The following is a 13022-nucleotide window of genomic DNA, read 5'->3' as shown; positions in this document are numbered from 1 at the left end:
TTTAGACATTTGGCAGCATTTATTCCAAATTCAGTTCACTGTGTGCATGTCGAACGTTTCCAGCCAAATCATAAAGGTAGATCTCACCTTCCAGAAGTTCTCAGGTATGTAGTACTGTAGTTTGCTCTCCATCAGGTGACCAAACAGAGACTGCACCTGACAGAACACACTCTCCTCTGGGTTTTCAATGTCATCTTCAATTGACAAGACAGCCTATAACATACACAAGGTTAATATTGTTAACCTATTATAAAGACAATCTCCAAAAAAAAGTTGTTACACAAAAACTGGGGAAAAAACAACAACAATTGAGTTAAAATATTAGTATTGTAGTCAGTAATATACTACCATTCAAATGTTTGGGGCCAGTAAGATTGTTTTTGAAAGTCTCTTATACTCACCAAGACTGCATTTATTTAATGAAAAATATAGTAATATTGTGAAATATTATTACACTTTAAAATAACAGTTTTCTAAAGTGATTACCGCTTTTCCTGTATTTTTAATTAAATAATAGACTTCTTTCAAAAACATTTAAAAAATCTTACCAACCCCAAATGGTAGTGTATAAGGAAATAATCAACAAATTAATCGTTTTTTGATAAGTTATCAGTTGCAGGCCAGCACTACATAACATGTGAACTGAAGCAGAGCTGCAGCTGCGTATAGTCTTACTCGGATCTGCTCATCGTATTTGATGGACCGGCCGCTTTCCCAGTCAAAGCCGAATCGCATGAGGTGGATGACCAGCACGCTGGGCAGAGACTTTATACAGGTCCGCTTCACTGTGATACGCTGCAACACAGAATGTGTGAGCACAACGTACAGCTGTATTTCCCTGCAGGTCTTTATGAATGAGAACACATCAGACGGTACCTTCTCTTTACATTTCTCGCAGTAATAAGCATTGCTGCCATCCAGGACCTCTCCTCTGACGAACTGATCGAGAGAGATCTCCAGACTCTGACAGGATGTCACCCCTAAGTTCAGAGCCATGAACGTCTCCTCGCGCTCGTACCTAAAAACCATACCCAAGTCAATGTTGTTAAGAAGTCTTCTTGAGAAAATGGGTTTGGAATGATATGTGAGCGAGTAAACTATGAGCTGTTCCTTTAAGCCTTACCTGTGTGGGCAGTCTTTACATATCTTCTGATCAGAGAAAATGCCCTGGAATGTGTTTCTGAAGATCTGCTCTCGACCGATTTTCTATGAGGAAGACATCAGGCGAATTACAAACACACTTCAGACTGTGTATGAGCATTTGAGTTTGCAGGGGACATCAGGTGAGCTGTACCTTTAGATGTTCATCAAGCTGATCCACCAGACTGGTGAAGAACTCATAGGCGTCCTGCTGTTCTCGTACATATAATTCTTTATTCCACATCTTAAATATCTGCATCAAGATCAACCAAGTGATGAGAACAATGAAGTACGTAGTCAGTAATATACTACCATTCAAATGTTTGGGGCCAGTAAGATTGTTTTTGAAAGTCTCTTATACTCACCAAGACTGCATTTATTTAATGAAAAATATAGTAATATTGTGAAATATTATTACACTTTAAAATAACAGTTTTCTAAAGTGACAGTCTTCAGTGTCACACGATCCTTCAGAAATCACTCTAATATACTGATTTGTTGCTCAAAAACATTATCTTATTATTATCAATGCTGAAAACAGTTGTGCTGCTTAATATTTTTGTGGAAAACATGACATTTTTTCCAGGACTTTTTTTAATGAATGGAAACTTCAAAAGAACAATTTAATTAAAAACAACAATATTTTGACACATTATAAATGTCTTTTGATCAATTCAACGTGTCCTTGCTGAACAAAAGTGTTATTTAAAAGAAAATCTAAAACTTTTGAATGCCAGTGTATATATATATATATATATATATATAAATATATAAATAATTGAGATTGAAAAAGTTCAGAAACTATAAATGTAGTGAACAAATAGGATAAAAAAACGAAATAGAATTACAATGAAAATAACTTCAGTTTCAATATTTTCAATGCTGACTTCTGACTATCCGTAAATATTGGATTCATTCACTGCAGTATTGAGTATGATGTTTTTAATAGTGTATTATGCGTCACCATAGGTAGTAGATGGAACAATTTGTGGTGCTAATGTTTTTAAAAAACTACACTAAAACTAATGAAAAACTAGTTTTTCAAATTTTAAGAAATTACATTTTAAAACAAACTATGTCACACAAACACAATACAGCAATAAACACTTCCTCTATCCAGTTCACTCCTACTACTTCTAGGTTAGGGCGTCACCTAGTGGTGAGAGTGTGTGCTAACCTTACACTAGTGATAATAAGAGAGCAACATTTACCTCAGGCAAACCAGGCTGCATGTAGAGCTGCTGGAACACTGCATTCATGTAGCAGGTTGCACCTCCGTTCTTCAGTCCCACAAACCCAGACACAGAACGACTATCTACAGGAGGAAGATACTGCCAACACACACAATGACAGAAATGTACGCAAGTATCTGTTGTAAGTCCTTATAGCAGAACAGGGCAATTAAAAATAATTTCTACTTCATCCAAGAGATATAAGGACTGGTGAGGGGACTCACGTCGAACTCTTTGGTGAGAGATGGGTCAGATTGGTGGTGCATGGACAACAGTTCTTTAGTGATGAGCTGCAGGTTAGTAAGAGAGCTGTCGGCCAACATGACCAGCACCTCGTACGCCGCCAGACGACTGCTGACCGTACTGCACCTGAGACACAGACACAATTACTAAAGGCAGTTTTAGCAACTTGCGTATCAATGTATTTAAAGGGTCATGAAACCCCAGACTACTTTTTCTGAGATTTTAGCAGAGGTGTTTGTGTTGCACATCATAGAAGACAATGTTAGCATCCGATAATTTTAACTGTTGGAGAAAACTGGTTAATTTTAAGCTTTTTTGCGCTATTTTCATCTGGGTTTAAAATCTACGTCACAATCTACATTGAGCAAATGATTTAGTGAACTGTTTAGTTGACGTTCATAAAATATTGATAATCTCATATAAATATTGATCATCAAGCTTTTTATTTAATGCTCCATTCATTTTCAATATTTATAACCCCGATACCGAAATCATGAATATAGTTGGTCACTGGTCTTTTCTAGCAATAAAAACAACAAAATAACTCAATGATTTTTTAAATAGGAAATGTAAATAAATGTAAAAATATTAGGGCTGTCAATCGATTAAAATATTTAATCGCGATTAATCGCATGATTGTCATGAGTTAACTTGTGATTATTCGCAACTTAATCGCACATTTTTATCTGTTCTAAATGTATTTTAAATTAATACCTTTTAAGTTTTTAAAGTACACATGAAATCAAAATTGACTATTTATTTTGTTAGCGCACACTCTATTTTTATGGTGAACAATTAATCCGTGCAAGTCAATCCACAAAAAAAAAATTGGTTTGCCTTCGTATTCTTTAATCCAAATCTGAAAATGCACCTCCCCTCTGAAAAGACGGACCTCCTCTGATGGCGTCAGTTTGACGGCTTGGGCTTGAGCATAACATCCTTAAACACGCCCCTCCAACTGTCAGTGTTGTTCTGAATGAAACCGCCTACTTTACTACATCCAATCAGTTCGTAGTAGAAAACAAGCCACGCCCTCTGTTTTTCTCATTCAATATTTAATTCCTCTCGGAAGTATGTCACAATATGGAATTAAAGTGTTAACAGGCGCAAAGGAAGCAAAGTTTCCTTACTTTAGCAAAGGAAAACCAGTCTCCTCTTGGCTTATATCGAAATCCTCCAACATTCTTCTTTACAAATCCTCGTTTTGTACTTCTAATTCGTGACCGTTGTTTTGATCTCTCCCCTGCGCTTCCGCGTTCGTTACTTTTGAGCGGCGCATGCGGAAAGACGACTTCATACGTCATCCGCCCGGAACTGCATTGATTCGCTACAGGAGGCCTTTGTTCACCCCCCGGAGCCGTGTGAGACACTTTTTATTATGAATGGGTGCTTTTTATTTCACTTCTTTTGGACTGAAGCACTGCAACACCTGCTGACTGCCATTAAACAGTTTGGAAGATCAAAGACAATTTTTAATATAACTCCGACTGGATTCGTCTGAAAGAAGAAAGTCAAATACACCTGAACTAACCCTTTAATTGTTTAGATTTTTATAATGCATTATCTTCTTATCAATCTACCAGTTCACATTTACAACTTCGTGTTTGCTACATAAAAACATGGGTGGATGTTCACATTGATCTGAGCAATAACACCAGACTGGCTTATTAAAAATGCAAATTCATTCTCTGCCAGCAGGAGGCGCTGTCGGAACGGCAAAAATAGAGCGGGTTCTCCGACTGTAAACAAAGCAGCGCAGGAGCTGCCATATTGCAATTCTTGTCTTTCCCTCCCCAAATTTAAGACCTCTTGAAAGCAAAATTTAGACTTTCTTGTACAATTAAAGACTTTTATGGCCTTAAATATGATGCAACTAATTTTAAGACCTCTTAAGCCTTTTTAAGGACCCGCGGAAACCCTGAAACAGAAAATATGCGCTGCATCAATCGCGCGTTAATAAAATTAGTGCCGTTAAAATTAATTTGCGTTATTAACACGTTAATTTTGACAGCCCTAAAATATATATATAAAATGTTTATAATATCATACTGTAGGCAAAATGGGTAACAGGGCTAGAAATATAGGCTTAAACCAAGTAATCATTCAATAAGGACTATCAGGTCTGGGACTAAGTGTTGATTAAGTAGTTGATGATTTAAAATTTCAAATAAATGAAAAATAAATAAATAAACAAACATTTGTCTGCATTTTCTAACAATAACTTGGGTAACAGGGTTGAAGAATGATAAATGCAGTCAACATTACACTAGAAAACTCAAGGAGATTCGTTGTTTTTTTCCTCCATGCTGTAGAAACACTCCACATGATGTATCACAATTTTAAAGAATGTTATTACTATTATTTTTAATAAGGAAAAAACAGGGCTGCAAGTAAAAAAAACGTGGGGCAAAATGTTTTCATAATTAAATTAGTTAATAATTACAAATACTTTTTTACTACAATGAACTATATTTATTATAATCAAAATCATGGAATGACTGAATAATCAGAAAATAAATAATGGGAGACCAAAGTGCATTTTTTTTGTGAAAACTGACATTTATATTATATACTTATTATGAAAATAAGGCAGAAACACTCACTGGTCAGGTCATCCAGTAGTTGGCACCTCAGATCAAAATACTCTGTGCATTGTGAAAGCAACCTAAAAACACGATCATCAGCTTAGCTCAGTAGATATTCATCATTTCATAGCTTTTCTAATGTCTACACAGTGTTTTAATTACTTTGTGGGCCTGTTATAGTAAGAATTTCATTTAAGTCTCATTTGTCATTATACACTTAGAGAAATAAGATTACTAACTGCTCCCCTAAGAGAGAAGAAATAATGTGTTTAGTGTTTCTGACCTTTGGTTAATGCCCCTCATGATGCTGGTGGGAGACCAGAGAGGAAGTTGGGCTGTCAGAACCACCTTCAGCAGGAAGAGGTTGGGCTTCTGGAGGTCAGGGTATGCAGAGGTGTCTGACTGACTGAGAGTGTACAGCTGATCACACGCTACACGTCGGATCTGTGAACAAAGGAGGAGTTTAGACATTTGGACTCAGAGGTCATACTTAATAAGAGACAAGTTTAATTTTGTCAGGACTACAACGCAAACACTGACCTCTCCACTGGGCGACCCCAGCAGAATATCAATGATGAAATCATTCACAGAAGGCAGATTGTAAAATGAAGCTTGAAAGAGAACAGGAAACAAAGCGACTCCTTAAGTGTTTTGATTCTTGATGACTATTTCGCATGTGTCAGTGTTTTTTTTCTTTCTTACATAGCTGTTGGCAGCGTAGCTGAAGGCATGTGACGAGTAAAGAGAGTGCTTCTCTTGCAATAATAGTGTCTTTGATGGACACAAACAGCTGTTTGACGCATATCCCAGCCTGCAACGTGGTGACCTCTCCCTCACTGCCTGAGCTGCAGTTACTTCCTGCAACACACACATGAGCACGAACATTTAGAGTGATGCACAAGTCCGACTAAAAGGGAGATATCCAGTACCGATCAGAGTCTCACCTGTGCTGCTGACCCTGCTGCGAACACCCAGCGGGAGAAGCGAGTTAGTCGTCTCTCTGATTGGCTGGCTGCTTCCAACTAGGTCCAATCGGCCTGCAGCTGCTGCCCAGGTGAGCCTCATGAAGCACGCCACTGTGGATGTGAAGTCTCCCACCTCCATTGTCTGCAATGACAAACCAGAGAAGTCAGAGAAGATCAGAAATAAATCTGATTTGTTTAGTAAAGCATCGGATGCTCTCTCACACCTGTATGGCGACACGGGCGGCCGGGATGATTTCTTCCACTCTGATGGAGGATCTGTCAGACATGGACACCTGCCTGTAGGAGGACTTCTCTGGAGTCCCGCAGACGGAGAGCTGTCGGCCGCTCTGACGCCCGGCGTTACGGAACGGCCGAGAGGACAGAGTGTCCAGACCTTCCTTGCTCAACTCCTCATCGAGCATACTAGGCATAGCCTGCCCTACCAGCAGGAACCTACAGGAGGAGACAAAGAGCAAGTCCTTTAACAAATGCTAAAGCCCAAATTATCCACCTTATTTTGCAACGCAGAATTAACCTATTTTCTGTGAAAGTGCGAGACTTTTGATTCATTAGCTGCTATTGGCACATAACTAGAAGAACTAGCAGTAAACGGTACAACTATTTGCACTACAAACAAGTGTGTTTTTGATCATGATAATAATTACAATTAAAATAATATTATAACAAATACCAGTTTGCAATATCAAGCAGCATAACTGGCTATTTTTGTACAGGTCTTAGAAAAACAGGCAGCCAGTGTTGCAACCTTGTGGACCTGGTTGCATGTGTACAATATACGCATACTATATGTGACCCTGGACCACAAAAGCTTACATTTTTCGAAATTGAGATTTATACATCATCTGAAAGCTGAATAAATAAGCTTTCCATTGATGAATGGTTTGTTAGGATAGGACAATATTTGGACAACTATTTGTAAATCTGGAATCTGAGGGTGCAAAAAAATCTAAATATTGAGAAAATCGCCTTTAAAGTTGTCCAAATGAAGTTCTTAGCAATGCATATTACTAATCAAAACTTCAGTTTTTATATATTTACAGTAGGAAATTTACAAAATATTTTCATGGAACATGATCTTTACTTAATATCCTAATGATTTTTGGCATAAAAGAAAGATCGATAATTTTGACCCATAAAATGTTTTTTGGCTATTGCTACAAATATACCCCAGCGACTTATGAATGGTTTTGTGGTCCAGGGTCACATAAGACTGAATTCACACGTCCATCCAGAACAGTTTGATATTTTGAGAATGACACACTATAGTGCAATATGACAGAAATGTGCAGCTGTCTCCGTTTTAATTTGTGAAAACATGTGCCCCACTTGCACTAAATCAATGCACCGCAGCAAGGAGTGATTTAACGGCACTATATCTGGAATCTGAGGGTGCAAAAAAATCTAAATATTGAGAAAATCGCCTTTAAATTTGTCCAAATGAAGTTCTTAGCAATGAATATTACTAATCAAAACTTCAGTTTTGATATATTTACAGTAGGAAATGTACAAAATATTTTCATGGAACATGATCTTTACTTAATATCCTAATGATTTTTGGCATAAAAGAAAAATCGATAATTTTGACCCATACAATGTTTTATTTTTTTGCTATTGCTAAAAATATACCCAAGTGACTTAAGACTGGTTTTGTGCTCCAGGGTCACATATGATGAAATTCGTGTAAAAACTAAAGTATACTTTGGGTTAAACTCACAACTTTGACATTAGCATGCTGCTAAGCTAATGGACCCAATACTCTAATAAATCACAAACAAAATACATATTACATATAAATATTTCACATAAACTCATACTTACAAAAATTACAAGCACACATGCACTGGATGGCAGTGCATATTTAATTAGATGGAACTACTTTGCTGATACATTTCAGAACTAAATTAAATGGCTTAGCTAGCTATAAAAAATACACCTGTTATTTTTCGTAAAAAAAATGTCCCGTATAGACTTTAATGTAACTTTAGAAAGTTTACAGCACTCTCCTAATAATTTTGTACATGAATAGTTGTATATGTTTATCTAGAAGTTTTCACAATAGTCTTAGGCTTACATAGAAGCATTTTACCAGGCCACCTAAATGTCAGTGGAGGTACTGCACTTGAGCAGTAGAAACATGTATACTGTTTCATTTGAAATAATTTTTATATTCTGAAACATTATTAATATTTTTCTTAGGAACTATAGAAATATTGCAAAAAGTCTAAGGGATGTTCTCAGACACAAAGTTTTTATAATTTTCATCTGGGTAAAAAAAGACTGGAACAGAACACAATGGTTTTTAAAGAAATATTATTATGCTGCCCATCACTTGGAGTGCCGAATTCAAAGAAAAGATGTGAACAAAATAACAAAATAGAGAAACAGGGAAAGAGAAGACAGCCAGATTGATAAATGAGACCGCACCTGGCCAGCTGCAGGCAGATGGAATAGACTCCCTGTCTGGTCTCGTAGTCCACCTCAGAGGGGATGGAGTCTCTCTGCATGACGTTAACCACCAGACTGAGACAAGAGAGAGACAATGCACCACTGAGAGAATTAATGATCAAAATATACAGCCACATTAAGACTGCAGAATTATCAACATGAGGAGCAGTGTAAAAGTGGGTGGAATGCAGACGGCTACCTGAGACCTCCCGCTTTGAGGAAGTTCTCACAGAAAGATTTGACACTGGTCTTTGCCATTTCATCATCAGATGTGGGCATCAGCTTGGAGCTCAGCACCTGTAAGGAAGATAGTGGTGAATGTTCATTTCATATTATGTATGTGGAAACTGCTTTTTAAGCTTAGAATTAAGCTTGTAATTGTAATTACAATTACAATTATCCAAGTCAAAGAGTGTCTTTCAGGTACCTGGTGACTCCAGACGCTGGACTCTTTTGGCACAAAGTTATCAAGGGCGTCCTGCACCTCTGGGTCGGTCGGGATAAGCAGCAACAACTTCCTGACACGCAAAGTTATTCTGGACAGGAACAAGAAGGCCACACAGTTATTACAAGTCAACTGAAATCACAAAATACACACAACGTATGTCCGCAAATAGAAAGGAAAAACTGACCATTCAAAAGTAAAGAAAAAACATCATACAGGTTTAGTATGACATGAGGGTGAATAAATAATGACAGAATTACAATTTTGGAGTGAACTATCCTCTTAAATAAATAATTGTATAACTTGCAGGGGTAGTGGGATTTTACCTGGGTTCCTCCAAATTGGCGAGCTGATAAAGCATCTCAAAGACATTACACACCAACGCCATGACCACACCAGGAAGAGATTTCTCCTGCAATCACACACACGAGTTTAATAAAGTAGGTTGAGATACACTTCTTCTCAGATATACTACTTATCAGATGGGGTCTGCAAGTTTTTTTTTTTTTTCTGAATAAAATCTATTTTATTTACATATTAAATTGATCAAAAGTGGTATAAATCTTTTGTAACATAAAAACGGATGTACTATTTCAAATAATTGCTGTTCTTCGGAACTTTCTATTCATCAAAGAATCAAGAAAAAATGTATCACAGTTTCCAAAAAAAGTTTCTTGAGCACCAAATCAGCATATTAGAATGATTTCTGAAGGATCATATTACATGTTTAAATTATTTCAAAATATTACGTTTTTGATCAAATAAATGCAGCTTTGGTGAGCATAAGAGACTTCAAAAACATAAAAAAAAATCTTACAGACCCTAAACTTTTGAAAGGTAGTGTATGTATTCTGTACACAAGTGTGTACTTGATCCAATAAGTATCAGGAAATTGTGAGTTGTCAGTTCAGTGAGTGTATGTACCTGCTCCAAAGCATACGCAGAGTTAAAGACCCCGCTGCTGCTGGAGCTGGCCGAGGCAGAGCTGTCCGCTGAACTGCCTGATGGAGTACCTGTTCCTGAGCTCTTTACCGTCAGACTCTGCTCATCAGAGAAACCCAGCTGATTCAACAGCTTCTGGTCACGATTCATCGTCAGCTAGAATTTATAAAGAAGACTGTTAGCATGAATCCATAATACAAACAGATATAGGTTAATATGAAGAGCTTGTTTAATATGAACTTTTATAAAAATGCTTAAAATATTATTATTATTATTTTTTTTTAAATGAAACATTTGAAAGTTTTGAAGTTCAGACTTCTGTAGGCAGTTATTTCAAAATGCCTAATTATTGGCCATTTTAGTAACAAATCTTTTAACTAAAACTTAAACCAAAACTGAACCTATTTAAACAAAATTTTTGTTAGTGGAAATAAAAATAAAATAAAATATAAATATTAGATGAAAAACAAACGAATACGTGTACCGTTACACCCCTAATATTTAAAAAAACAAAACCTAATAAAATTACAAAGCTAATTCAGATCAATAAAAACTATAATAGTATAAAAAATACTAAAATAACACTGGTAACAATCAACACAAACAAACTATGTTTATTGTTCTCTCTCTATAACTAGGAAAACTAGTCCTAGTTTCAGTTTTCACTGTCATTATCAATAAATAAAATCAAAACTTAAACTATTAAAAACATTTTTGTTTGATGAACAAAACCTGAAATAAAATGAAATATAAATATTAGATGATAATTAAATGAAAATTAGACATCTTACATTAGCAACTAACTGAAACAAGTTTAACTAGCTGTAATAAAACTAAAATTGAAATAAAAAAACAAGCAAATTAAAACTATTTGGAAATATAAAAAATTACAAAAGCATATGACAGAATTACTAAAAATTTAACAAATGAAAATAAAAACTGAAAACATAAAAATAAAGGCTTATTCAAAATATGAATGAAAACTAAAATAGTACATAACACCAAAATAACACTGGTAACAATAAGCAATAAGAATAAAGAATGCATATTGTTAACTATAATTAGAAATCGGTCTGAGAACCAAGCCTCCACATGCGGTCATAATAGCTGCCACATTCTCACAGAGTGCTGGCCTGTGCTGTAGGAGTGTTTGGCACCTGTGCACCGCTCAGATATGACTGCGACCAATCGCAGTTAGTGTTTGACTCACCATGCTGTCATTGGCAAATATCTGCACATTGTCCACCGGACAGCTGAGCTGCTCGGCTATCTTCCATCTGATGCTGCCTATGGTCTCGTTGCTGTGGGCCTGCACACATTCACATGAACACAAACACATAAGGGCCGTTTCGATTCGCCCATTCAAATCAGGCACAGCAAATTCCAGTCAGTCAGTTGAGTCACGATCACCCAATAGACTGTTGTTTATTAATATCACATTTAGTTTCTCACGCCGAACCTCCACCTGCCATTTATCAATGCTCTTCTATTCTCCAAACAGGGAGAATGTATATCAAGTCTTCCATTTATATCAACCCTGTTTACAGTCTGTCATAAGTGTGTGCATTTGAGTCATGAGCGCCAGAACTGCAAGAAGTGTGCGTGTGTGCATGTGATGTTACCTCCAAGGTGAATGTGTCTTTGGTAGATTCGTATGTGATGTGAAGTGTAACAGGATGGCCGTGGAAAGACGCTCCATGAGGTAGAATAGTTCGAGGAACAGAATACAGGTCCTGAAACAGATCCAGCAACAGTCAATACCATGTGACCTGGAAACTCATTTTCCATTTCAAACCAGTGAGAAGATATAATAATTTAAATGCTGGCTGTCATAACATTTTTTTATTAAATCAGCTCTACAGATTCAAATATTTTTAGATATTAAAAAGTATAAATTTATAATATAAAAAAAATTATTATACATTTTTACTTTCTATTCATCAAAGAATACTGAACAAAAAGTATCACAGTTTACACAAAAATAATAATCAGCACAACTGTTTTCAACATTGATTATAATAATAAATGTTTCTTGAGCAGCAAATCAGCATATTAGAATGATTTCTGAAGAGTCATGTGACACTGAAGACTGAAGTAATGTTGCTGAAAATTCAGCTTTGCATCACATAAATAAATTACATTTTAAAATATATAAAAATTAGTGCTGTCAAACGATTAATCGCATCCAAACAAAGTTTTTGTTTACATAATATATGTGTGTGTACTGTGTATATTTATTATGTATATATAAATGCACACACATACAGTATACATTGACAATATTTTCACATATATATTTATATTCATATAATTTATATTATATATAAATATACACAGTACACACACATATATTATGAGAACAAAAACTTTAATTTTGGATGTGATTAATCATTGACAGCACTAATTAAAACATTAAGTAGTTATTTTAAATTGTAGTAAAAAAGTAGTGTATATTAAGAATGTTTTCTGAAGGAACATAATACATGTTTAACTTATTTCAAAATATTACTGTTTTTGATCAAATAAATGCAGCTTTGGTGAGCATAAGAGACTTCAAAAACATAAAAAAAAATCTTACAGACCCTAAACTTTTGAAAGGTAGTGTATGTATTCTGTACACAAGTGTGTACTTGATCCAATAAGTATCAGGAAATTGTGAGTTGTCAGTTCAGTGAGTGTATGTACCTGCTCCAAAGCATACGCAGAGTTAAAGACCCCGCTGCTGCTGGAGCTGGCCGAGGCAGAGCTGTCCGCTGAACTGCCTGATGGAGTACCTGTTCCTGAGCTCTTTACCGTCAGACTCTGCTCATCAGAGAAACCCAGCTGATTCAACAGCTTCTGGTCACGATTCATTGTCAGCTGGAATTTAAAAAGAGGACTGTTAGCATGAATCCATAAAGGGGTCAATATGAAGAGCTTGTTTGATATGAACTTTCATTAAAATGTTTAAAACACTGCCCTTTTGGATTCTGCATTCTATTATATATATATATATATATATATA

General features: G+C 35.9%; 1 protein-coding gene across 1 annotated transcript in view; it reads right to left on the bottom strand.

Annotated features, from left to right (window-relative positions):
- LOC107716549 (ubiquitin carboxyl-terminal hydrolase 24-like) overlaps positions 1–13022 on the bottom strand; it is a 98085-nt gene that overhangs the window by 12177 nt on the left and 72886 nt on the right. The window contains 17 exon segments of the mRNA XM_016523025.1: positions 676–795; positions 877–1018; positions 1124–1206; positions 1295–1448; positions 2323–2471; positions 2597–2741; positions 5215–5280; positions 5484–5644; positions 5741–5811; positions 5903–6058; positions 6145–6307; positions 6390–6618; positions 8611–8706; positions 8831–8935; positions 8937–9167; positions 9403–9488; positions 12704–12877. Coding sequence (XP_016378511.1) covers positions 676–795; positions 877–1018; positions 1124–1206; positions 1295–1448; positions 2323–2471; positions 2597–2741; positions 5215–5280; positions 5484–5644; positions 5741–5811; positions 5903–6058; positions 6145–6307; positions 6390–6618; positions 8611–8706; positions 8831–8935; positions 8937–9167; positions 9403–9488; positions 12704–12877 — 2331 coding nt within the window.

Source organism: Sinocyclocheilus rhinocerous, unplaced genomic scaffold (genome assembly GCF_001515625.1).
Source record: "Sinocyclocheilus rhinocerous isolate Xijiao unplaced genomic scaffold, SAMN03320098_v1.1 scaffold570, whole genome shotgun sequence".
Taxonomy (NCBI): domain Eukaryota; kingdom Metazoa; phylum Chordata; class Actinopteri; order Cypriniformes; family Cyprinidae; genus Sinocyclocheilus; species Sinocyclocheilus rhinocerous.
This window is presented reverse-complemented; position numbering and strand designations above follow the sequence as displayed.